The sequence below is a fragment of the Oryx dammah genome, unplaced genomic scaffold (assembly GCF_014754425.2).
Source record: "Oryx dammah isolate SB20612 unplaced genomic scaffold, SCBI_Odam_1.1 HiC_scaffold_29, whole genome shotgun sequence".
NCBI classification, from domain to species: Eukaryota; Metazoa; Chordata; class Mammalia; order Artiodactyla; family Bovidae; genus Oryx; species Oryx dammah.
The window spans coordinates 71,050,955-71,078,878 of record NW_024070213.1 but is presented as its reverse complement, the minus strand read 5'-3'; the positions used below and the strand labels follow the sequence as shown (position 1 = coordinate 71,078,878).

General features: G+C 38.5%; 1 protein-coding gene and 1 long non-coding RNA gene across 2 annotated transcripts in view; one reads left to right on the top strand and one right to left on the bottom strand.

Moving 5' to 3' along the window:
- CAND1 (cullin associated and neddylation dissociated 1) overlaps window positions 1-6,051 on the bottom strand; it is a 43,991-nt gene extending 37,940 nt beyond the window's left edge. The window contains exon 1 of the mRNA XM_040233397.1: window positions 5,582-6,051. Within this exon, the coding sequence (XP_040089331.1) occupies window positions 5,582-5,649 (68 nt within the window). The 5' untranslated portion in view covers window positions 5,650-6,051. The remainder of the gene's footprint in view (window positions 1-5,581) is intronic.
- A 126-nt stretch (window positions 6,052-6,177) lies between these two features.
- LOC120857705 lies at window positions 6,178-26,108 on the top strand. Its single transcript, XR_005719718.1, has 4 exons — window positions 6,178-6,318; window positions 20,241-21,146; window positions 24,743-24,744; window positions 26,098-26,108. It is a non-coding gene; the product is annotated as an uncharacterized LOC120857705 (long non-coding RNA).
- The last annotated feature ends 1,816 nt before the right edge of the window (window positions 26,109-27,924 follow it).

Sequence of the window (27,924 nt, the reverse complement as noted above, 5' to 3'; positions counted from 1 at the left end):
CAATCACACAGAACATCCATTTCAGGCAGGCTCACTTAGCAACACAAAATACCAAACATCCTCCAACTAAAAGAGTGACTGCAACTTCTGCTTTACAATGGCTGTTCCTCTGCTTTACCATGCCTCCTTACAACATTTATTAAGATGTCAAGTGATTGAATTGCCCCTTTCTGACAACATCCACTCTAAAGCAAACAAACCCCTGCCTCCTTGCTGCTGCTGCTAAATCGCTTCAGTCGTGTCCAACTCTGTATGACCCCAAAGATGGCCTCCTACCAGGCTCCTCTGTCCCTGGGAGACCTTCCCAAAATTATCCAAATAGGTACTAACAACCTCTTACTGAGACAAACAGTAACAAACCCAAACCTGTGGGAGGGACACCTATACATATGAAAATTTCAAGAAGGAAAAAATGGTAAACAGTGTTTACATACGAAATAAAAGAGCAAAGAAACCACCCACTAAGTTACCTGGAGATTGTTACCGATTTGAGGGAGAGTAATTTCAGTCAGCTTAGGTGGGCAACCTCTTAGGAGTTTATCTCATCTATGGGAGGCAATGCAGAAGGCAATGATCAGCTGTGATATTTAGGAAGAAAATTCTAATGGAAGAACTACCAACATACTGCATTAAAAAGAAGCCTGAGATAAGGAGACTAATTTGAGAAATATTCATCAGGGAACTAAAGTAAAGAAGAAAGGGTGATATCAAGGGTTCCAACTGGGACATTTGGTGGATGGTAACATTAACAAGACAAAATAAGAAAAAATAAGTTTTAAGGTGGGAGAGAAGGAAGTTGTTAACAGGCAGACTTCTATGGAAGTCCCAGGTGGATTAACCTGCAGGCAGTGTCATCTCATTTACTCAAATATTTTGGTGTTACCATCATTAGAAACTGTGCCAAGGCTCTGCACAAAAAGTTATAAGCTAGACAGTCAGAGACTGGAACTGAACACACTTGGCTTATTCTACCGAACTGAAAGTTCCCTGAGGAGTAAACTTACTCATCTTAAATAAATCCAATGCGGAGAGGCAGAAATAATGGTAGAAAGAGATACTCTGTACTGTACAGTGAGTGGTTTTTCACAACACTTCTAATACACAAACACAAGTTTACCCTTGCTTCCAACAGAGATTTAAAGGCTACTGGCAAACTGCATCTCCCAATGAACAAATTACCTTTCAAAGATTTCATACACACCCCACCGCTATCTCACTTTTTCTCATTACTTCTCTTAAGTCATGAATCAACTTGGGACAGTCTTAATATTGTTCATGTAAATAAAACTCATTTTTAGTCAGGTTTCTTCTTCCCAGTTTCCTCAATGAGGTCCCTTTCTCCTCTTTTTCAGTGGTGAGACCTAATGATTGCTGATAATGAGTGTTAGCAGTACCTGCATCCACACCTCCCTCCAAATCACATTAAGTGAAATCATGTAAATTACTGCCATCAACAGGCAAAGTACTTAGAAAATGCTCAGAAATACCTTAAATCTCTACAAATCTATTTCTTCTGATTAAACCTACTTTCCTTCAAGCACAAGCAGAAGAGCCTCTCCTGTTATAACTGCTGTCATTCAGTTGCTCAGTTATGTTTGATCTTCGCAATGCCATGGACTGCAGCATGCCAGGCTTCCCTGTCCTTTACTATTTCCTGGAGTTTGCTCAAACTCATGTCCACTGAGTCAGTGATGCTATCCAACCATCTCATCCGTTGTTGCCCCTTTCTCCTCCTGCCCTCAATCTTCCCATAACACATTATTGTAAATGCCCACACAGTACTTTCAGCTATTACAGGATCTGTAAGGTCCCTTCCAACTCTGAAAGCTGATGATTCCATAACAGGCCTGATATTTTTATTAGCATTTTAAACAGTTTTCAAGGGCAAATGTTTTCCAATAGTCAAAACACATAAATTAATTTGGTGACAAACCATTATCAAGCTGGGAAATTCTAAAATGCAGTGAATTATTTTAAGATCGCATCAAATAATTTGAGTAGATTTTACAATGATTTCTTAAAGAAACTTTCCCAATCCTTGTTTTTTTTCTTAACTGTGGAATTAAAATGCAATTCAACTAAAACAAGTTATCTGTTGAGAACTCCCAGGAGCAAGGCCCTAAATTAAGTGGAGGATTCAGTTCAATAAGACAAGGTCCCTGCCGTGTCTAACAAGATTATTTATACTCTCTCCCTGAGTGGTGTTTTGTATACAGTGCTCTCACACCTGTACTCATTTTCTCTAACTAGAACTTCAAGACCTAGCTCAGATCACACCTTGCAGGTGAATCTCCTTGCTTTCATGTTCTCTGCCACGTAGGCCTGAAAGCTACATATAGCCCTGGGTTCCTTATCTTTTTACAAATGTCTTAACCATTCAACAAGCATGCAGGTAATACTGAAGGCAAGCACTAATCTTCAACTTTTTGTAGTCCCTCTTAGGGAATTTAAAGTGTCTTTTAGCACAAACTATTCCATAAGCCTAACTTAGAACTGAAATTTAAGGTCTTATTCTTAATGTCCCCTGGTAAAAACTTTGGTGAAGGAGAGTATGGTAGAGAGTTTATGCCCTGAGGGTATCTGGAAATCCTAGATCTGCTGCTGTCAAACTGACCTTGGGCAAGCACTTACTGCCAGATCGAAGTTTCCTCAACTGTAACAGAGACTGCTTGTGTCCACTTTATTAAAGTTGTAAGGATCAAGTGTATAAAGTCCACAGTAAGTATTAACTATTATGTACAGAGAGATAAAACAATGATAAAAATTTTGTTTAGCTTTTGATTCCCTGGAATACTTTAATTCAGTTGGTGGTGAAATACAAGAAAATAAAAGCAGAATATCATTAGTTACCTCAACCCACTGAATATTCAGGATTAATATTTATAAGCGAAGCATTTGCTTTATTTGTGCATATTAGTTTTCTTCTGTTATCTACATAATCACCAAGCACTAAGCCTTACCATCCCATCTTCAAAAAATACAGAATGCTAAAACATGAAAGAAAAAGGACACTAGGTTTTGGTTTTCTCTCCCAATAAATTTGAGCCTATAATTTAGTCCTACAACAACAACAAAAAAAAGATTCTAAAATTTAGAAGCCTGCATCCATTTATTTACCCCCTTCACATTAAAAAACTATGTAGTTATTCAGAGACTTGAAAATCTGGGCCTGTAAGGGACCTTTTGTAATCATCCATATCCAAGTTTCTCAAAAGTAAAAATTTAATCTCAAAGTAGCCTGCCCAAGATATCAGATAGTTTACAACGAAGAATCCTACAGGACGAGAACCTATATTTGTGACTAGTAGTCATATTCTCTTTGGATTCCACCATAAGGAAAATAATTTTTTTCCTTTTGGATGTACTGTTTTCTTTTCCCCTTGGCACAAGGTAAAGTAGTCTGCATATGTTAAGATTTTCTATAATGCCAATTAATCTTCTCCTCAAGATCCTTCTAGCATTAGGCATTTTAAAACACGTGACTACAACTGTGGTATTTCCAGCAAAATAAACAAGTATATAAATTTCTAAAGAGAAATTAGAGAGCATCATTTTAAAATAGAACACATGTATTCAAATACAGAAAAATCTTGTACTTGACCACAAATGCTGTTTTAATTAACCTCTTACATGTCAGTTATTTAACACACATAGTGCTTTGGTTTCAAAGTCTTGTCTATTACTAAAGGGTGTGAGTGTATTACAGGTCTTAAAAATATGGTTATTAGAATAGCTTTATGACAAATTACTGAAAGGCACTTACTGTTCCTAGGCATATCTTCTATAATATTCACCAACTATTAGAAATATATCATTTTTAGGAGATTAAGTAATCCTCCAAGCAATGTTTTGATTTATTCAAGCCCAAACTGGTAGATAACCCTTATCAAGTTCCACACTGAGTAAGTATTACTCTTCCATATAGTTTGTAAAAAAACTCTCAGGCATATATGTATTACTTTCTTTTACAAAAAATGTAAGGAGGCTTCGGTCAATAATCACACATGCAGTATTATCACATGACTTGATTTCTGTATTTTCAATGGCTTGCACTGAAAGCAAGCAAAGCTCCAAAGGGAAACATTCTAATCCTTTAAGGAACAAACAACTTTTATTTCCCCAATAATTTTTATTTTCACACTAAAACTCACAAACCTAAAAATACCCCAAATAATTGTCTCTTCCCAAAACACTAAAATATTTATTATGAGCAAACTAATTTTAGAAGTTTTGAATGCAATACTTAAAAACTCCCTAGGTAGCAAAACTTTTTGAAAATCATTCTTGGCTTTGAAGCCACAGAACCAAAATGTATTTCATTGGCTATCTTAACATACCAGCATATCAATTTAATTAGCAACACGATTATTACATTTTTCATGGTTCTTTAACAAACAGAAAAATGTTCCCCCAGGACCTAAGGTATGGGTGTGTTTTCAGGTTTTAAAACGTACTGTTCATACAAAAGAAAAAACCCTTCGGCCAAAATTCAAATTGAAGACTATTTGTTCTTCCCTTTAAAGTGCACAGAAAATACAACCACTAGAAAACAAAACAAGTATCAAAAAATATAAAAACCCGCTTCGGGAGCTTATTTAATTCGTGATGGAATGGAAGGCGGGAAGCAAAGAATGTAGCAATTACTATTGTGCAAAACAGAAGAGAAGAAAAAACCAAGATAATCTGTGAAAATATAACAATTCTTCAATATGCATGTGACCAAGGTCTGGAACCAACAGCACAAGTCTCCAGGAACAGAACTGTATAACAAACCTTCATATTCACCGCCCCCATATTAGAAAACTCCTTTCAGTAAGATCCATTTGTTCCCTGCACTTTTTTAAGGTTCAGCAATTCAACTTTCTGGCAGTAATTTTGAATAAAAGGAAATAAGACTGAAACCCTGAGTTCCTGCTTGGGTTTTTACCTGCCAAAGAAAAATGACAAGAGATGCTGGCGGGAAAACTCTAGGAGTCAAGTTTCCACCATCCCGGCTCCCCCTCCACCTTCTTACCACCTTCACTAAAGGGATAATCCAAAGAAAAAGTTTATAACACAACCCCGAAGAAAAAGCAAACCGTTCAAGCAGAATGCACCTAGGCCTGCTCACATCTGCGGGAAAGGAGACGCAGCTGGGACCCCGCGTGGGCAGCAGCAGCAGCAGCTCGGGCCCCACGAGCAGGGAGGCCTAGCGCCTCGGGCAGGCCGGCGGGTAGGCCTGGCCTCCACGTCTCCAAGCCTAGAGTGATTCCCTTGCCCACAGTGGTGCGTGATCTCACCCCTTCACGCTACCTGGGACACGAAGTCACGTCCTGGGAGGGCAGAGCATGCGGTGGGGGACGCAGAAGGGGCCTATGACCGAGATGGGCAACGGCCTAGAGGAAATAACGGGGGGAAGGGGCTAGAAGGTGGGCGAGGAAAGGGGCCTGCTGGGATCGGGGAGCGGAGGGTGGCCTGGAGGCGTCGGGAAAGCCGAGGAACCAGTTAAGGCCAAAGGGGTGGGGCAAGGCCTGTGTGAGGGCCAGGGCCGCGGATGGGGGACGCCCGCCGAGGCAGACTGAGGGTCGGATTTCGGCCTCACCTGAAGTCCTTGTCGCTGGACGTCATTTTTTCCAGTAAATTGGAGATGTGGTAAGAGGCGCTCGCCATGTTGACGGCCTCAATCCCGCCCGCCGGCGTTGCTGGTGCTGCTGCCCGCCGCCGCTGGGGCTCCTCCTCTCGCTCGCGGCAGCTCCCGCTTCCAGGGTCGCAGCGCGACGCAGACGCTGACTAGGGAGGCGCCTCGACAGGCTGCCCCCTCCCTGGCAAGGCGTGGGCCTGTCCCGGGGGAAGCAGAGGCTAAGGGGCCGGCCTAACGACGGCGCTGCTGGCCGGAGAACGGGCTCATGAGCAGCGTGGAATACAGCAGGGCCTCTCCGAAGAGTTGGACACTTCCACTCCCTCCGCACTCGTTCCCTAGGGCAAGAGGCCAAAACCCGCCTCCTTCCCTCCGGGGGCGGGCACGGTAGACGCGGGACGCTACGGAAAGCTAAGGTCAGGGTTCACGGAGGTCTCCCCACGCACGCTGTGGAGACGCCAGATAAAGGGCAATCCTGTTGGCTGAGGCCCATGTCAATCTACACGTGGTCCGCCCTTCAAGGGCCTGCCTACAACCAAAGGAGCTGATCTCGCGAGATTTAAAAGCGACGGTTAAAGGACCGGATGGCCAGTAGGATGAGGATGCCTTCATCCGAAAAATCTTGTTTCCTGTACGACAGTAAGAAACAAAGTTTACGATTTTTAAGGCGCACAAGGCCTGGGAGTAAAACTAATTAACAGGTTAGCCTGGGGCACCAACAGAATAATTATTAGAAGGAGCTTTCGTTTGGAATCGGACGCGGGGCCTACATCGCCTTAAACACGATGGTGTAATGTTGCCACGTGAAAACCACAAACCCCATAATTCAGTCGGCATGTTATACTGGGTTAGGGTATGATTGGCTGAAGAAATTTGTAGCTTCCTTATTGGCTCCCGTGTGAGCAGTGACTGCTGGGATTTGTAGTCTGGCAAGGCAGCCGCGCTGGCTAAAACCTTTGGAGCGCGGCGGCCGAGGTTGCTGCTGCAGGTTCGAATTTTCTCGTACAGCTGTTTTTGGTGTTATGGGGTGTATGCAGCGCTAGGCTGCTGCGGTCTGGGCAGGCGCATTGGGGCTGAGTTGATGTTCTCGGCAGAGGCCTAGTAGCGACTTCTAACACTAATCCAGGAATGGGATAGTTCCCTCATTCTCAGAAAGCAACCAGTGCTTCTGCTGGGTCTCTCAACGTGCATTGAAGAACCAGACCCCTAAAGCTAGAAGGGCGTAATAAAACCAACGACCATGACCGATGATTGTATTCGGGGCTTACTCCTTTTGTTTAGAATTACTAAACGGTTACCCTCTGTGTGCAGCATTTGCGGAATTGACAATCCTGCAGCTATTTCATTGTTCCTTAAAACATACACAGACAGCAATCAGGTATCAGATACCAAATCACGTGTGAAGGTGGCCACGTTTTTAACGCCTTCATTCGAATTGAAGCTAGCTAAAAGGCCTTCCTAAATAAAAAGAGAGAGAAAGCCTAGTTAAGAGACGAGGAAAATTCTGTCTCAATCTGTTATTGCTCCTGTAGGGAGAAAAAAATTTTAATGACTTCTTCGAGTGTTAAATCTCAACATTTCTCTACCGTTCTTTCCTGTATCACCAAATGTTAATTTAGTGTCTTAGAAAAGACAGACATAGGCAGTAACAAAATAGATGAAACATTATCTGTTCTCATCATTCACATTTAAATGTCATCTCATTACTTGTTTACCATTTTGTAATCTTTAATACTGTTTTCCTCCGCAGTAGTACCATATCTCTTCCCTCATTTTACTCAAGTCTGCTATTACTAGGTCCATGAGTACTTAAGCCATAATTCCTTTCTGCTCTAAACATCCTTTTCAGAGTATTTGATATAAACTATACACACACCACACATCACACACAAGCTACTCATTTAACTTGTGTGAACCCCAAGGCCTAAAATCTCAATAATTTAGTGATAATCCCTTTTTTTTAGCCTGACTCTAAGAAGTCTAATAAGTCTCATAAATCTAATAAGTCATGTATCTGTCTTTTGTGTGTATAAATTCTTTCATTTATCAATTTACAACTGAACTATAATATTTGTAGTAAGACAGCTTAAATTTAAATTCTGTTTACTGCTACTTGTTAACTGTCTTAGGCAATTCATTTTAAGCTCTCTGAGCCTCTGTTTCTTCAATGGTGACACAATGATGGACAGACTATTTCTCCATAGGGCTAGTTTAAGAGTCAAATGAGCCATTGTCTTAGTCTGCCAGAATTGCCATAACAAAATTGGGTGACTTAAACAAGAGAAATTTATTTTCTCAACAGTTGTAGAGGCTGTAAGTCCAAGGTCAGTGAGCCAGTAAGGTTGGTTTCCCCTGAGGCCTTGGCTTGTAGACAGCCACCTTCTCACTGTGGCCTCACGTAGCCTTTTCTCTATGCACCTACATCCTCCTATCTCTTTGTCATATGGACACGAATCATAGGGCCCCGTGTTTTATCCTCATTTAACCTTAATTGTATCTTCATTTAACCTTAATTACCTCTTTAAATGCCCTATCTCCACATACTGTCATACTGGAGGTTAGGGCTTCAACATGGATTTGAAGAGGAGGGGGCAGAATTCAGTCCATAGAAATATCCCATATAAAGTGCTCAGCACGTTGTCTAAACATAATAATAGCTAATGTTTTTGCACTTGCAAAGGTCATGCAAAGCATCTTATAAAAGTTGACTATTATTATTACTATATTCTCTGTCTTGTCCCTATCCCAAACTGTCCTACATAACCAGTTTAGAGTTTGCCACAACTTTGTTTTTGTGGTGCTCCTCACCAATTTTATAAGTTCCCTGGGTCTCTGCTACTGAATAAAGTCCAAATGTTTGCAATCAGTGACTTCCTTCATCTGTCCCTAATCCTTTCTGATCTTTCTCCTACTATTATAATATAGGAATTGCTCAGGAATTCTGCTTATAGGAATCTGCTTTTTAAGTATGAGAGACACAGAGAGGTTAAGAAACTTGACAGAGAGAGCAGTGAAGAGCAATCAGGATTAAAACTCAGGTAGTGTTGCTTCAGAACCCATGCCTCCAAACATCTATACTGGAATGCCTCTCACCTCCCCTGTCTCCCTTTCTAAGATCTTGAACCAATCATCATGTTTATATGCTAGCCTCCAACTACGGTGTAAGTTCCTTAGAGTTTATACCAACTTTATTATTTATTTATTTTTATACCAACTTTAAATCACTTCTGCTCCATTCAAGTTCTTACCCTGTGACAAATTCATAGTAGGCACTCAGTAGTACTTAATTTTATTTTGTGTTCTTGACCACTTAGAGGTTTGATTTGTATATCACTGAGTATAGCTTGTCACTCAACAGTGGGAAAATGTTTTGCTTTAAAAATCTGTAAATGCTAAATTAATGATAAGTGCAAAAGAAAATAAGTCTAGATAAGGCTTTCTTCTTAGAATTTTCTTTTTGGTTAGTAGTTATAATGCAAAACTGAGGCAAGAAATTTGATTTTTAAACAAATGGGGTCTTTCTAGCTGTTGGGAGGTTCTTCAAATATAAACCAGTAGTTTAGCTTGTTTCTCATTTATTGAGTCTACACTGTGCCAGACACACCCTCCTGTCTATATCAGGACCACCTTGGGAAGAGAGGATTCAAGGAGAAATGTGGTTATTAGTCTTTCTTCCTCGTCCCACTTAAAAATCGAAAAAGAAAAACCCAAACAAGTAAACAAAAGAAAGCCACTCAGAGAAAATGAGTCTCTCTGTATGAAGAGAAGGACTTGGAAAGCTTTGAGGTTTGCCCAAGGTGTTATTCCAGGTGAAGGAAAATATTTGACAGAGTGCATCAGAAAGCAGTAATTGGAAAACAAAACTAGAGAGAAACAGTTCATATAGGTACCCCAAAGCTTCAGATTATTCATCCTTTGGTTGGCCACTTATTAATCTATACCTATTTGAGGAGGGCAGAAGAGAAATGGAGGCTAGAGAGGGATATTGCATTAAAGCAGCTGCAGTCCCTCTTATTTTTAAAGATACCCACCAAGGGTAGGTGGCAGTCACCCCTTATAGAAGTGACTTTGTTACCATTATCCTTCCAGTGCCCTCCATTTAGTGTGTCAAGGATGCACATGTCTCCAGTGGGCAAAGTAAACAACTCCCTCCAAAGTATTGGTAAGTTGGCTTGAGTGCCCTCTCTCTCTGCCATATGAAGACACAGAAAGAAGGTAGTCACCTGCAAGCTAGAAAGAGAACTCTATGGAATTTTGTTATGGTAGCCCAAGCTGACAAATAAGTCTGCAGCCACCTGATATACTCAAGCATAGAATTTCTTAAGGTCCTGCCTATTACCATCTCAAGGGAAAGAGTACCATAAAACATATTTTGGTAATCATTGTTCCATTGCTAATTTTTTTCTGAACTGAATGCTGAACTGGTGATGTGGAAGAAGAGAGTCTTGGTAGAGAATAAGTTTAGTTGACATTTCTCTTAGTACAGCCTTATGCCAAGTAAATGTGAAGTATACTTACATCATACATTTGCTGTAAATTGAGTTCTGTACTTACATTTATTGTAAATTGAGTTAAAGGAACTAAGGAAAATAGAGCTATTTTTTCAACTAGTTATTAATTTTTGAAATATAATTGTTGAATGTCAAAGCTGATCTGTTAATAAGGGAGGTAAAGGGCAGTTCCGATTTGTGTTTCAGTATGGGGTCGCTGAGGGTCGGACACGACTGGGCGACTTCACTTTCACTTTACACTTTTATGCGTTAGAGAAGGAAATGGCAACCCACTCCAGTGTTCTTGCCTGGAGAATCCCAGGGATGGCAGAGCCTGGTGGGCTGCCATCTATGGGTTTGCACAGAGTCAGACACGACTGAAGCGACTTGGCATAGACAGCTTTGCACACAAATGAACAGAGACAAAATACTTCCTATTACAGATCATTTGTCAATACTGAATTCAACTTAGATGCAAAAGGAATACAACACTTAAGATTTATTTCCATTTGATTGAGAACACCGCAACAACTAGAGTTTTTCCTGTAATCTACTGTCTTCTATATAACTGATAGAAGTTCTTAATTTTTAGTGGCACTCTAGATCAAATTTAATTGTCATTCTGTGAAGGAATTACTCTTTTAGAGATAGAAATATGTTTACATCATATTAGATAAAATCACAAAGATTAAGTCACAAAGTTTCTTCACTTGGAATATCTTCCATTTCTTTTTCACTTTTGACTTTTATAGTAATATTGACCACCATTTGGCATTTTAAAATTATAACATTTTCTGATATGAACTTATAAAGGCACTGTCCAGGATTTTCAGACAACTAAAAATAGAACTTTATAAATGTAAAGCTGGTTATCAGTTTTAGTAGAAGGATGCAGAAGAAAGGGCTAGAATTCAGCAAATGCTGCATTTTGCTATAAATACAGATGTTTGCTGACGATGACTTGTCCTGTTACTTTAAAAGATAATCTGCTTACTACCAAGTGAAAGTTTTAATTTGAGGAGGGGAAAAAGGTGTGAAAGACTAAAGAGAAATCATGAGCCCACAGAATCAGGGATTGGAAAAAAATCAGAAAAAATAAAATTGAAGCAGGAGAAAATTACTAATTTTAGTGAAAACGAATTTAATGAAGTGGTACTGAGATTCTCTCAGCAATGAATATTTATACAATGAAATTGGTCCATTATTATTAATTATACTATCAGATAAAATGGTAAAAATACCTTCTAGAAAAAATGCCAATCATAAAATATATTTTTTGCTCTTATCATTTTGGAAAATACAGACTTTTCTATGTGACCAAGTAAACTCTCTTTGTACTTTATGGAGAATTCAACAAATTTTTTCATCAATTTGTAAGTGTGAGAGCTTTGTTATAATGGATGTAGTTATTAACATTTAAGATATGGTGCAACCTAGAAGTGGTTTAGAAGAAAATGTTTATTGATTGAGGCAAACTATTACTTTTAACAGTATAACCAAAGCTTAACACAGGAAAAAATATTTGCAGAACATTTATTTGACAAAGGACTTGTATTTAGAACTCATATAACTCCATAATAAGAAGACAGAAATCTGTGCTTAAAAATGGGCGAAAGATTTGAAAGACACTTCACTGAAGAAGCTACAGGATGACAAGTAAATGAAAAGATGCTCAATATCATTAGTATCAGGGAAAGATAAAGCTACATGAAACATCACTACATGTTTATCAGAATAGTTAAAATCAAAAAGAGTGATCTTACCAAGTGCTGGTGAGGATATGGCAGAACAGGAACTCATGCACTGCTGGTAGAGAACAGTTTGGCAGTTTCTTAAAAGCTAAAATAATCTACATATAATTCAGGTATTCCACTCCTGGGTGTCTACCCAAAAGAAATAAAAGCATATGTCTACACAAAGACAAGAACATGATTTTTTCTTACTAGATTTATTTGTCATGCCAGACTGTAAACTACCCAAATATTTGTCAACAAGAGAACAGATAAGCACAGTGTGATGTATCCATACAGTGGAATACATCCTAGAGATAAAGAGGAGCAAAACATTAATACACACCCATGGATGAATCTCTGAATCATTCTGAGTGAAATAAGTCAGAGAAAAAACATAATCTATGTGTCTATTTTTACATAATTTTAGAAATTGAAAACCAATCTGTAGGGACACAGAGCAGATCAGTGGTTGCCTAGGAATGAGTGTAGAGACAGGGACAGATTATTAAGGGTTCCAGGACAGTCTTGGTATTGATGAAAATGTTTTTTAATTGCAGTAATGATTTCACATGTGTATATATATGTCAGAGAAGGCAATGGCACCCCACTCCAGTAGTCTTGCCTGGAAAATCCCGTGGATGGAGGAGCCTGGTAGGCTGCAGTCCATGGGGTTGCGAAGAGTCAGACATGACTGAGCAACTTCACTTTCACTTTTCACTTTCATGCATTGGAGAAGGAAATGGCAAGCCACTCCAGCATTCTTGCCTGGAGAATCCCAGGAACGGGGGAGCCTGGCGGGCTGCCGTCTCTGGGGTCGCACAGAGTCGGACACGACTGAACTGACTTAGCAGCAGCAGCAGCAGCAGCATACATATGTCAGAACTCATCAAAGCATGCACTTTAAATGTATGTTTATCAAATGTCAATTACATCTCAGTAAAGATGCAAAAATAATGATAAAAACAGAAGCCAAGTTATTTAAAAACAAACATATTTAGAGTACAAGAGTCAAAGTAACTTTAGTCTTCTTTTGTTTGACTTGAGGCATAAGAAAAATAACAGTATTATCATGACGAAAAGCAAGAGATTTTTGCTCCAAAGGAGCAGCAAGGAATTGTATAAAAAGAGTATAGATACTACCTATAGTTCTATACATTTTATATACTATATTTATGACAAAGATAAATTATGTGCTAATGCTTCACTTAAAATTACTTAGTATAGTCTCCCAAGGCAACAGAAGTAGAAACAAAAATAAACAAATGAAACCTAATCAAACTTACAAACTATTGTACAGCAAAGGAAACCATAAACAAAATGAGAAGGCACCCTATAGATTGGGAGAAAATATTTGCAAATGGTGCAACTGATAAGGGCTTAATTTCCAAAATATACAAACAGGTCATACAGTTCAACAACAACAAAAACTACCCAATCGAAAAATGGATAGGAGATCTACATAGACACTTTTCCAAAGAAGACCTACAGGTTGCCAATAGGCAAAAGAAAAGATGCTCAACGCTGCTAATTATTAGAGAAATGCAAATCGAAATTACAATGAGGTATCACCTCACAACTGTCAGAACAGGCATGATTAAAATGTCTACAGATAACAAATGCTCCAGAGGGTGTAGAAAAAAGGGAACCCTCCTACACTGTTGGTAGGAATGTAAATTGGTGAAGCCACTGTATGGAAACATTATCAAAGTTCCTACCACAATATTGTAAAGTAATTAACCTCCAATTAAAATTTTAAAAAATATAAAAAAGAATAACTATAGAGTTGCCGTATGTGTGAAAGTTGCTCATTTGTGTCTGACTTTTTGCCGCCCCATGGACTATACAGTCCACGGAATTCTCCAGACCAGAATACTGGAGTGGGTAGTGTTTCCCTTCTCCAGGGGATCTTCCCAACCTAGGGAGCAAACCCAGGTCTCCCACATTGTAGGAGGATTCTTTACCAGCTGAGCCACAAGGAAAGCCACGAGAGTTGCCATATCATCCAGCAATCCCACTGCTGGGCATATGCATAGAAAAAACTATAACTCAAAAAGATACAGGCACTCCTGTGTTCATAGCAGCACTGTTAACAATAGCCAAGATGCAAGCAATAACCTAAATATCCGTTGACAGATGAATGGATAAAGAAGATGTATATACAATGGAATATAATGAAATGCCATTTGCAGCAACATGGATGGACCTAGTGAAGTAAAAGACATACCTTTCCTTTAGTGAAAGTAAAGACAAATACCACATGATATCATTTAATATGGAATCTGAAATATGACACAAATGAACATCTACAAAACAGAAACAGACTCAGACATAGAGAACAAACGTGGTTGTCAAAGGGGAGAGGTAGAGGGGGAGAGAGGTGAGGGAGGGATGGATTGGGAGATTGAGGTTAGCAGATGTAAGCTATTATATATAGAGGGAATAAACAACATCCTGCTGTAAGCACAGTGAGCTATATTCAATGTGTGTGTTTAGTCGCCCAGTTGTGTATGATTCTTTGCAACCCCGTGGACTGTAGCCTACCAGTCTCCTCTGTCCATGGAATTTTTCAGGCAAGAATAGTGGTGCGGGTTGCCATTTCCTACTCTAGGGGATCTTCCTGACCCAGGGATCAAATCCACATCTCCTGCATTGGCAGGCAAATCCTTTGCCACTAGTGCCACCTGGAAACCCAACTATATTCAATATCCTGTGACAAATCATAATGGAAAAGAATATGAAAAGAATCTATATACATATATGTATAATTGAATTACTTTGCTGTACAGAAGAAATGAATACATTCTAAATCAACTGTACTTCAATTAAATAGTTAATAATAAATAGATCTATTTATAAGCTATTAGTTTTCTAAACATATAATCAATTATTTTGTCTGTGTTCTACTCCCTTATTTCCAATGGTTCTGGCACATTTCTGCTTAGATATTGCACAGTTACATTACATTCAATATGTTATACATATAGCCAGTTGATTCAGAGTGTAGGCTCTAACTCACAAAGACCTAGGTTCAAATCCCGAATATAGCACTGAATCCATCATCTAGACAACTCCTTTAAAATAGAATAATGCTAATAGTACCTAGGGTTGTATGAGATGAATGTAAAATGCTTGACACAGCTACTTTATAAATAATACCTATTATTAAAAGCCAAAATGATTTTTCTCCCAAAAATGAGCCCTCTTGCCTACCACTGCATTTCTTCTCATAGGTCCTACAAAAATTCCCAGCTCTTAGATGGAAAATCTTGGGAAAATATTTAAATTTTCTATTTTTCTATATTCATTATCTATATTCACTTCAACACCAGTTCTTCATTAAAATATCACTTAGATTTCCCTTTCTAATAAATTCCTGATACAATTAGTCTCTCCACGCACTCCTCAGTTTACTACTATATAGCATTCATTAAGCCCTTGCCACACTAGATGCTAGCTGGGTGATTTAGATAAGTTACTTAACCTCACTAAACTTCAGTATTCTCCACTGCAAATTGAGGATGACTGTATAATGCATTTAAAGTCCTTTTTACTGTGCCTGATACAAGAGTAATTGCCTGAAAAATGGGAGTTACTTTTACTATTTCCTAATTCTATTCAATATTTATAATTGTCATTTTAGCTTCTTTGGTTGTCACGTCTCACCATCGCTTCATTGATTTTACAGTTCACAGAATCCTCTAAACATTTCCATACCTTGTACTGGACTGTGGTTATTCCACTTGTCACTCCCTCCTCATCTTTCACAGTTAGTGTATTTCAAATGATTCTCAGCTCTGACTGAACTTAGAATCAACTGAAATGCCTCTTAAAAATACTCCGCCTGTACCCAAAACCAATTAAATAAAACCTCTAACTCTAATGTGCAACTGGTTTTCAGAACCGCAATTTTGTTTTACTTGTTTGTTTTTGGTTTTGTTGTTCATGTTTTGCTTTGTTTTGTTTGGCATTTAATTATAAGATTTGCTTTAGGTTCTGAAGATCTTGGAGATGGGCATGGCAACCCACTCCAGTATTCTTGCCTGGAAAATCTCATGGACGGAGGACCCTGGTGGGCTACAGCCCATGGGGTTGCAAAGAGTCAGACACGACTGAAGCGACTTAGCACACACGCACTGAAGATCTTATTTGCATCTTGCCTTTACCATGAGACATTCTAGCTATTCCTTGCAGTTACTGAGTTTTTGCAAATTTAAGTGTTGTGCAGCAATACCCTTGACTAAATCATTGGTAAAAAAGAGAAAGAAATAAGATAATAATATAAATCTTGGAGAATGAATGAATGAATGCTGAATTAATGAGAAATTCATTAATTTCCTTAATTAATCAGTACATCGAAGAATATCATTAATCAAATACTTTAATTATAAATCCACATAAGTGCACTGATGATACCTCTTAATAACTGCAAACATCATCCCTTCTAAATCTTCTACAAATGATATTTGGAGAGAACCTGTCAAAGGACTCTATATATTTATGCTGCTGCTGCTGCTAAGTCACTTCAGTCGTGTCCGACTCTGTGCGACCCCATAGATGGCAGCCCACCAGGCTCCCCTGTCCCTGGGATTCTCCAGGCAAGAACACTGGAGTGGGTTGCCACTTCCTTCTCCAATGCATGAAAGTGAAAAGTGAAAGTGAAGTTGCTCAGTCGTGTCCTACTGTTAGTGACCCTATGGACTGCAGCCTACAAGGCTCTTCTGTCCATGGGATTTTCCAGGCAAGAATACTGGAGTGGGGTGCCATTGCCTTCTCCCTATATATTATAATCCTATCTAAAATTGATATGAGGTTTTTGTGGTGTGATTTTCTTAATAAATCTTTTATCTTCCTAATCCCAGTTTTCCTTCCTCAGTTCTTAAAGACTCAACAATTTATTCTAGAGTTTTACTGGGAGCCATAGCAAGCTCTTGATCCCATAGTTTTCAGTCTCTCTCTCTCTTTTTTTTTTTTTAGATTTTTAATCTAATCCTATATTTTAAGCACCTTTTCAGTTCTCTCCAAACTCCTAAAGATTACCAATAACTTCCTGGTGGACTGAGATTATATCCTTTGGTATCCTGAGATATTGTTCACCCAAGCCTGGAAATAAACAAGAGCAGATAAGTATTTTTTACTATTTTACTGTGTTAATTTCCATTTCTTCTTATTACCACTAATTTTATTCTTTACAAGTGATGATGAGTCTTCATAGAAAAGACAGAAACATACTTAAGGAGTTAACAGAGAGTTAAGTAATCGACTTAACTTTCTCTATTCAGTAGCATTGTACCATTCACCCCAGTGGCATTCTTACACACCATTCTTGTTTCCTTTACTTATAAGAGTCATTTTTCTTGCTGTTAATAGTTTTCACAAGCTTCAGAATCTTCTGGGCTTTTAGCCTTACTGACATTTCCATATATTTCTTGCTGCTTCTCAAAATTACTCCTTCCTTCTTCGGAATCTTTCCCTCATATTTCTTTTCATATTTTTTTCAAAAGTCTTTTAAATATAAATTCATGTAGTCACTGGAGAATTCTCTGTGCATTCATATCTATAATTTTATATTCCTCCCCTTTTCCCTTTCATCACTGTCAGTCAGAGGTTGGCAAACTTTTTCTGTAAAGAGATAGACAGTAAATATTTTAGGTTTTCTGGGCCTGCAGTCTCTGTTGTATTTATTCAACTCTGTCATTGCTGCACAAAAGTAGCCATGGAAGATACATAAATAAATGAGTGATTATGATCTGATAGAACAATATTTATGGGCTCCTATCTTGGGCTTTTATATACATTTCACATGTTATAAAATATTCTTCTTTTGATTTGTTTAGTATCTTTTAAAAATCTATTTTCAGTTGATGAGTCTTATCAAAACAGGTGATTGGGTGTAATTCACATATAGGCTGTAGTCTTTCAGCTCCTGCTAAAGAGGAGTCAAAGTGTTTAATACACACTACAGTCAGTAGGGGAAAGTGATAATAATAAAAATAATCACGTAAATAAACTCTACTCTCTCTTAAACACATTTCTGTTGGAAACTTGTGGGTTAAATTGTATCTCCCTAAAAGAGATGTTCTTTCTTCAGATACTAACATTTAGTATTTATGAAATACAATGACTAGATTTGGGTCCCCAAAGGCCTGGCATGGTCTTCCAGCTTCTAGCACAGTACGATATACAAAATGAGGAATCACAAATGTTTGGTAATTTGAAGTGATAAATGCAAAAAGAGCTACTTTGAGTATTCATATTCACATTATATACATATTAATGTATAGTTCTAAAAGTCATTGCATTGGCACTTGAAAATTATATTGTTCTTTAAAATATATTTTTGTCAGTTTTTTTAAGGAAAAGATATGGAAAGGAATAAGGAGTAAAAGTCAGGGATTACAATAGTGTACTATTCTAGAGAAAAATATTAGGAAACGAGAATACAATTTAGATGGAGAGATATTGAAAATAAAAAAAATTCATTACTTGAGAGAATGTACTTATATTCTATGTCTAAAATTTTTGTTCTTCTTTGACTCTTCCCAAAACACAATAGATGATTAATGATGCATTAGTGGTCAGATGGTTTGATGCTACAATGCTACCACGCCAGGCCTTTAGGGATCCCAGTGCAGTGACAATACTTCATAACATGCTGTCTGCAGAAGGGTTTGGACTCTGCAGTCAGTCAGACTTGAGCTCTTCTTTGATCTGTCATCTACAAACTGTGATCCGGGGCAAAATAGATGATATTATTTTTCAGGCTGATGATTCCAAATGCCACAATATACAACATGTGGACTAGAGGGAAGCGACTAGTTCTGACTATAGTGAGGACAGATTTCAAAGTAATAGAGAAGGAAATAAAATTAGAGGGGGACTTTGAAACACAGCTAAGACTACAGAAGATGGAACTGGAATGAGCCCAGGAGAAAACAAAATATTCTTTAGTTTATAAATAAAACACCCATTGTTTTAAAATATTTATCTTATTATTTGACTTAACTGTTTAAGTAATATAAATGTTCTTTCATAACTATATGTATATACCAATCTGCTATTTTGTTGTATATATTTTATGAAATATCCAAATGAATATGCTGTGGAAAGTGCTCTGATTTGATATAACCCAAAATATATACATTTTAAACTATCATATGTAATTAACCAAAAATTACTTTTAAAGTTGAGGAATTCCACACGTTAGTCCCATGCCTATCCAGTAGTTTTTTTTAAAATTTGTATTAAAATCTTCAGTTCAGTTCAGTTCAGTTGCTCAGTCGTATCCGACTCTTTGCGACCCCATGAATGGCAGCACGCCAGGCCTCCCTGTCCATCACCAACTCCTGGAGTTCACTCAAACTCAAGTCCATCGAGTCGGTGATGCCATCCAGCTATCTCATCGTCTGTCGTCCCCTTCTCCTTCTGTCCCCAATCCCTCCCAGCATCAGGGTCTTTTCCAATGAGTCAACTTCACATGAGGTGGCCAAAGTACTGGAGTTTCAGCTTTAGCATCATTCCTTCCAAAGAACACCCAGGACTGATCTTTAGAATGCACTGGTTGGATTTCCTTGCAGTCCAAGGGACTCTCAAGAGTCTTCTCCAACACCACAATTCAAAAGCATCAATTCTTCGGTGCTCAGCTTTCTTCACAGTCCAACTCTCACATCCGTACATGACCATAGGAAAAACCATAGCCTTGACTAGACAGAACTTTGTTAGCAAAGTAATGTCTCTGCTTTTGAATATGCTATCTAGGTTGGTCATAACTTTCCTTCCAAGGAGTAAGCATCTTTTAATTTCATGGCCACAATCACCATCTGCAGTGATTAATCTTGTATAACCCTAAATCTGTTTTACTGGCTGCCGTCAAATTGGCTTTAACTTTGTTTTGAGCAGAATGTTTTCCACAATATGACAAACAGCTTAGATACCAGGAAAATTCTTTTTCACCATTGCACACAGCCTCTAGAAATATTGTTCTTGAGAAAATGTGATATCTTTTTCAAATGTTGCCTCATCCTATTCCTAACAATTAAAGACATCAGGATAGTTGCTAATCAGCAGACTTGTAGATTTGAAAGAAAGCACAGGTTAGTCTGTACTTGTCCTGTCCAGGCCAGCGGTCCACTCAGTGGGAACAGGGTAGGTGTGTGCCCTCTGGAGATTATTCAAAATAATCCATGGAGATACAGCCAGAAAGTAGGAGAAATTTGCTTTACATATTTGTATTTAAAAATTCTACTTGTAGAAGTTTTATTATGTGCATAATCTATTAGTATAATAACATGTATACAGTTTGTAAATGAATACATCACCTATGTTGGAGAGATGTGTTCGGGTATGCAATTAAAAATACTGAGTGGAGGTTAGTCATTACACCCCTTTTTTCCCATTTTCCAGATGCAGCATCAGTCCAAGAGAGCCTGGATTACATCATTCCGTGGGCTGTGGGCACATGCGTGTGCTCTTGTCAGAAGCTGCTGTGGTCCTGAAATGCTGCAAAAGGATAATTTGTGCCTTTTAAATCTTGGGTTCTGGGGATTATGCCAGGGCTGGTTACACAGCAGGAAGAAGCCAGACCCATGATGTCATTCAACATATCTTCTCCCAGAGACTAGATACACTTGTGAGCTAGATTTGGATTTTTGTACTTGCTTCATGGACATAGGTGTTCTGTTCTGTTTTGCTTTGTTTTGTTTTAAACCTCAAATTACCCCATATCCCATGGCCCTGGTTTTAGTAAATATCCTTGTACTGCTCTGATTTTTCAGCTTGAGGTTGTCAATAACAAACAATAGTAACTTCATAATGAAACAAAGTGCACTGTTGTTGTTTGTTGAATCATTTTGCATCTCACAGAAAATGTAATGGATGATAGTAACAGGCTTCTTTCACCTGCCATAGCTCCAGAAGAGGAGGACTTTAATCTCAACTGTAGAAACTGTTAGTTAACTCTTCCTGTGGGAAGCTCCAGACCCCCACCATCACTGCCACCCCTCCCCCACCCTCCTCACCCACCCTTTAGCCCCCCCCCCCAACCCCCTCGCCAAAATAGGCTGTTAATGAGAGAGCCTCTCAATTAGGGGAATGAAGGATGCTCTGGCTGATTTTTTTTTCTGGAATAAATTTTAGTTAATCTAAGAAAAATGCTTTTTAACCATTTATATTAAAAATGACTTCAATAAACCTGACCGAGGAGGTGAAAGATTTGTATACTGAGAACTATAAAACATTAATAAAGGATATTGAAGATGATTTAAAGAAATGGGAAAATATCCCATGTTGTTGAATTAGAAGAATTAAAATGTCAGAATGACCATACTATACAAGGCAATCTACAGATTTAGTGCAATCCCTATCAAATTACCGATTACATTTTTCAGAGAACTAGAGCAAATGATTCAATTTATATGGAACTGTAAAAGACCCAGAATTGCAAAAGCAATCCTGAGGAAAAAGAACAAAGCAGGAGGCACCACTGTCCCACACTTCAGAGAATACTACAAAGCTACAATAATCAAAACAGTGTGGTATTGGCATAAAAACATATAGATCAATGGAACAGAGTAGAGAAACCAAAAGTAAACCCACATACTTATAGTCAATTAATCTTTAATAAATAAGATAAGAATATACAATGGGGAAAAGACAGTGTCTTCAGAAAGTGGTGTTGGAAAAGTTGGACAGCCACATGTCCATAAAGTTGGAACACACTCTCACACCATATATAAAAATAAACTCAAAATGCCTTAATGACTTAAATATAAGACTCGAGACCATAAAACTCCTAGACTAGAACATAGGCAAAACACACTCTGACATAAATCATACCAGTGTTTTCTTAGGTCAGTCTCCCGAAGCAATAGAAATAAAAGCAAAAATAAGCAGATGGGACCTAATCAAACTTACCAGCTTTTGTGCAGCAAAGGAAACCACAAAAAAAAAATGAAAAGACAACCTATAGCTTGGGAGAAAATACTTAGAAATGATGCTACCAACAAGGGCTTAATCTCCAAAATATACAGCTCATTTAACTTAATAACATTCAAAACTAACCCAATCAATAGACAGAAGACGTAAATAGACATTTCCCCAAAGACAACATACCAAGAGGCACATGAAAGGATGCTCAACATCACTAATCATTCAGTTCAGTTCAGGTCAGTTGCTCAGTCGTGTCTGACTCTGCGGCCCCACCCATGAATCACAGCACACCAGGCCTCCCTGTCCATCACCAACTCCCAGAGTTTACCCAAACTCGTGTTCATCAAGTCGGTGATGCCATCCAGCCATCTCATCCTCTGTCGTCCCCTTCTCCTCCTGCCCCCAATCCCTCCCAGCATCAAGGTATTTTCCAATGAGTCAACTCATCACATGAGGTGGCCCAAGTATTGGTGTTTCAGCTTCAATATCAGTCCTTCCAATGAACACCCAAGACTGATATCCTTCAGAATGGACTGGTTGGATCTCCTTGCAGTCCAAGGGACTCTCAAGAGTCTTCTCCAACAACACAATTCAAAAGGATCAATTCTTCGGCGCTCAGCTTTCTTCACAGTCCAACTCTCACATCCATACATGACCACTGGAAAAACCATAGTCTTGAATAGACGGACCTTTGTTGGCAAAGTAATGTCTCTGCTTTTTAATATGCTCTTGCCTGGAGAATCCCAGGGACGGGGGAGCCTGGTGGGCTGCAGTCCATGGGGTCGTGAAGAGTCGGACATGACTGAGTGACTTCCCTTTCACTTTTCACTTTCATGCATTTCAGAAGGAAATGGCAACTCACTCCAGTGTTCTTGCCTGGAGAATCCCAGGGACGGGGGAACCTGGTGGGCTGCTGTCTATGGGGTCACACAAGAGTCGGACACGACTGAAGAGACCAGCAGCAGCAGCAGGTTGGTCATAACTTTCCTTCCAAGGAGTAAGCATCTTTTAATTTCATGGCTGCAATCACCATCTGCAGTAATTTTGGAGCCCCCAAAAATGAAGTCTGACACTGTTTCCACTGTTTTCCCATCTATTTCCCATGAAGTGATGGGACCAGATGCCATGATCTTCATTTTCTGAAAGTTGAGCTTTAAGCCAACTTTTCACTCTCCTCTTTCACTTTCATCAAGAGGCTTTTTAGTTCCTCTTCACTTTCTGCCATAAGGGTGGTGTAGTCTGCATATCTGAGGTTATTGATATTTCTCCCGGCAATCTTGATTCCAGCTTGTGCTTCCTCCAGCCCAGCGTTTCTCATGATGTACTCTGCATATAAGTTAAATAAGCAGGGTGACAATATATAGGCTTGACGTACTCCTTTTCCTATTTGGAACCAGTCTGTTGTTCCATGTCCAGTTCTAACTGTTGCTTCCTGACTAATCATTAGAGGAATGCAAATCAAAACTACAATGAGGTACCACCTCACAGTGGTCAGAATGACCATCATTTTAAAGTCTACAAATAACAAATACTAGAGAGGGTGTGGAGAAAATGGAGCCCTCCTACACAGTGGGAACTTAAGTTGGTGAAGACACTATGGAAAACAGCATCAAGTTTCCTCAGAAAACTTAAAGGAGAGTTGCCATATGAACCAGCAATCCCACTTCTGGGTATATATCTGAACAAAACTACAATTCTAAAAGATACATGCACCCCTATGTTCATAGCATCACTATTCAGAATAGCCAAGACATGGCAACAACATAAATGTCCACTGATAGGTAAATGGATAAAGAAGATGTGATACATACAGTGGAATGCTACTAAGCACCCCCCCCAAAAAAAAGAGTGAAATAGTGACACTTGCAGCAACATGGATGGACCTAGACAGTAGGTCAGAAAAAGAAAAATACTATATGATATCCCTTATATGTGGAATCTAAGACATGGCACAAATGAACCTGTCTATGAAACAGACACACAGACATAGAGAACAGACTTGCCTTTGCCAACAGCAAGGGGTCGGGTGCAGGTGGAGGAGGGATGGAATGGGAGTTTGGGGTTAGCAGGCACAAACTATTATACATAGAATGGGTAAACAACAAGGTCCTACTGCATAGCACAGGGAACTATATTCAATATCCAAAGATAAACCATAATGTAAAAGAATATATTATATATATAACTGAATTACTTTGCTGTATACCAGAATTAACACAACACTGTAAATCAACTATACTTCAATTTAAAAAATGACTTCAAGATATTATAGCATATTTCATTAGAGTAAAGATGACCAAGTCTCTCTCTCTCCTTTTTTTTCCTGACAAAGTACTTTATAGGGATTCAGGATTACCATTCTTTATACCAAGTTTCAATCTCTAGAAGTATAGCAGTAGGACAATAAACAGCGTGTATTGACCTCAAGGAAATATTTGACATTTAGGGACTACTTTCACAAGATATTTAAATTGACATCCTGTTCTTATCATCTACCCCTTTCTCTGAAAATATGTCACTGTCAGACTGTCTTGGTTATATCGGGGTGGGGGTCTATTATGTCTAGTTTAACTGTTCTTTTTAGTGATCAGTATCTTAAAAAGCAAGTCTAAGGAGAATAATCATTTAATATTATGAAACATTTAACCTCTTTCTGATTCCATTTTCTGACTTTTCATGTGAAAATTTAGCACTAAGGACTTTGAGAGTATTTTTCATAATTTTTTTCACCAGGAAGGGCATAAATTCTCTAACACAAAAAATAGAGAAAGATTTTATAGCTACAAGCATTTGAAATGTTTAGGCATACTGGTAACTTAATTTTCTTCTTGGTTTCCAATTTCTGCCTACACATGCTATCAAATTTGTTTTATATATTGAGCCCACTGCTGAGTACACATAATCTCAGAGATGAAAGGGTTTATCATCTACAATACAAGAAATAAGACATACAGTACTTATTTATCTTGGGTACTCAGTAGTGGTGAGCCTACACTTGCTTCCAGTTTTTTCAGAAAGAAGTATTTCACCTGAAAGGTGAACCCAGAGGATATAATTTCTGTACTAGTTATGACATTGTTTGAGTGTTTTTGAACAACATTCTCTCCTAAAATTATTTCCTGAAGAGTAAGCAAAAATTCAGCCTTAAAAAAAAATCATCTAATAATTTTTTCAACAGTGGGCACTAGTATGATAAATTGTTAGAATATGAGGTGTTTAATAAAATTTTTGAGTAATAATGTAAAATGTTGCATCTTTTTGTACCACTTATAAATAACAGCTATGTGAAAAAAATGGCCTTCCAACAAATACATAATTACATAGGAACTGTTTATGATTTTAAGATATAAATATCATTTTGCGTTTGTTCTTTGAACTTTCTGAATTGTTATTTGGTAGCACAGAGCATCATGACAGATAGAAGTAAAATGCTCTCAAGTGGGAGCATAAGGCAGTATTAAGACTTTGGAGTTGGACAGAAATGGGTGAGTTAAAAAAGAAGATCTAGCTTAACTAGCCTATTTAATATAAGAATAACAACTTCTAGGTTTATTGTGAAAACAAAATGGAAACAGGCAAAACCACTCACCACCTGGCAGGTGCGTAAGCGTTCTGCTGGAGGAGACATCTGACAGTGATGCTGTGCTAACCTGTTGAAGGTCTTAAAACTGTCAAAGGACCATACCCTTTTCTGGAGACTGAGAGATTGTGAGAAATAAGCAGTAGTGTTTGTATTTGGGGGGAAAGAAAAGTTGCTCTCACCCTCTGAATGTTTCCTCTCTTTTCATCTGCAGTATTCAGCCCCATAGTTCAGAAACAGAGCAAACTAGTCTCAGAAGTTAAAACGCTTAATGAATGTCATTCCCATGGAAACTTCTGAGGAAGTCATGCTGATCAAGGGTAATTGATGATGTATAGAGTCAGATACAAAATTCAGCTCTCCCTGCTTTTCAGTCTATGTCTGCTTCTTTTGCATCCATCAGGGATTCAGCCTGGCCTTTGCTTGTGCTCATAAGAAATACAAAAGGTACTTAGCTTATTATGTTCACAAGCAGAACTTAGTCTTTATTCCTGTTGATCTCTACCAAATCACTTCACAAATCTTCTTCATAACATACTCCTATACTTCTGCACTTGTATAAAGCTTTGGGCGAAGAGACAAGCAGTTCTGACCACAGTGCAGTAACTGAATATAGTTTTGGCTTCATTTTTAGCAGTCACGATAAAAGAAAATTCATTTGTGTCAAATAGCTTAAAGAGTGATTAGTCATATCAGAATTCCTTTATCATTAGCTTCTTGAAGAAAACAAACGGCTGGTTGAGAAGCATGAAGTTAAAATGTCAGGGGCTCGTAAGCAATGAAACAATGGAAAAATAATCAATTTACAAACCTTTTATTTACAGAGAGTTTTTCAGGGCAAATTTACCTCTATACTCCTGGATCTCTTTCAATTTGCTTTAATAATATTAAAGAGTTTTTTATAGACTCAGTATATAAATGATTCTGCTAAAAATATAAATATTCAGAGTCAAGTTGACTTTAAAATCTGTTTCATATATGAAATGAAACCAACCGCTGGGGGATGTCAACTAAAAAAATGCACCTAAAAAAATTGAGAATTATGTCTTATTCAGCAGACTTTCTGAGGACCTCAAGCCCAAGAGAAAACCTCTCTGCTCAGAGACACTGCTCCCAAGAGGTAGGCAAGGAGTTAGGATATATAGAAATTTTGCATCAAAGGCCAGGTAGTCTAGAACTTCAAAAGATTACTGTTAAAGAAAACTAGACATCTCACGTTGATGAATTTAGCATTTTTTCTGTGAAGATGCGTGAGCAGGGGTCATTGAAATCATTCCTTTGATATGCACCTTAGCTGTCTCTGGCCAGAATCCTCTCTTTTCCCATCCTGACTCCCCTCAGGCTGTAGTGGCTGATGGCTTAATGGCCATAGCATCCTTAGTTTGCTTATATGGCTGGCAACATTTTTCATTCACAGGGGCAAGGGTGAACCGAAAACACAAAAGGGGTTCTTATAAATAAGGAGAAATATTTAGAAAACATGGCAAAGAAGTTTTTGCTTCCTCATCAGTCTTTTTGATCAACATCTAACTGAAAGTCAGTGACCTGAGTGGTTCTGGAGTCTGGTGGTGTCAGAATCCGTTAGAGGATTAGTCTTCAGTATGGGTTGGCACAGATCTTGCTCTCAGCTGTGCGTCACTTTGTTGCTTTTGAACCGGGTTAAAATAACAGTTAAGAATAATTGTTCTTTGCTTGAGCTTAATGACATCACAGAATTTTCTGGTTTTGCTTCTGGGCCACTATCAACTTACTGATTCAAATGAAATAGGACATGTGCTATGACAGACCAATCAACCCCAATACTTCTTTTTTACAATCTGAACTCCACAAAAGTGAACACTTAGAACTATGGGCTTTTGACAAGAATCTTATGCAGTATAGAATAAAAATATCACCCAAAGGAGGGATTTTCAAACATACTTTTTTACCATGTCACATGTTAAGAAAAGTACTGTATATCACAACTCAGTGCAAGCAAACTTGTAGATGCAGTTGGTGCATATCCACGGATTTGCATCCTCTGACCAACCAACTGTGGGTCAAAAGTTTGATATATACAGTATATTTGATATATTTTATAAATGTGACTGTATATACACACATAGGCATGGGTTAAAAAAATTTTACACTACATGATAGTTACCAGTTAAGTTTTATTGGGGCCAAAATGAGGACTGCAGCCTGGGAGACAGCATTTCAGATAGCTCAGAGAAACTGCTCTGAGGAGGTGAGGGAAGGAGCTAGAATATATAGGAGTTCTGCAACAAAGGGCAGGTAGTAAGGAACAACAAAAGATTACTGTTAAAGAAAGCAGATATCTCAAGTTCAGAAATGTAGTGCTTCTCTGTGTATGAAAGATGTAAGAGTCTGGGCTCACTGAAATCTTTCCTTTGATTTGCACCTCAGCTATCTGGGGGCTTCCCTGCGGGCTCAGTCAGTAAAGAATTCGCCTCACCTGCAATGCAGGAGACCTGCCCTTGACGCCTGAGTCAGGAAGATCCCCTGGAGAAGAGAATGGCTACCCACTCCAATATTCTGGCCTAGAGAACCCATAGACAGAGGAGGCTGGTGGGCTACAAT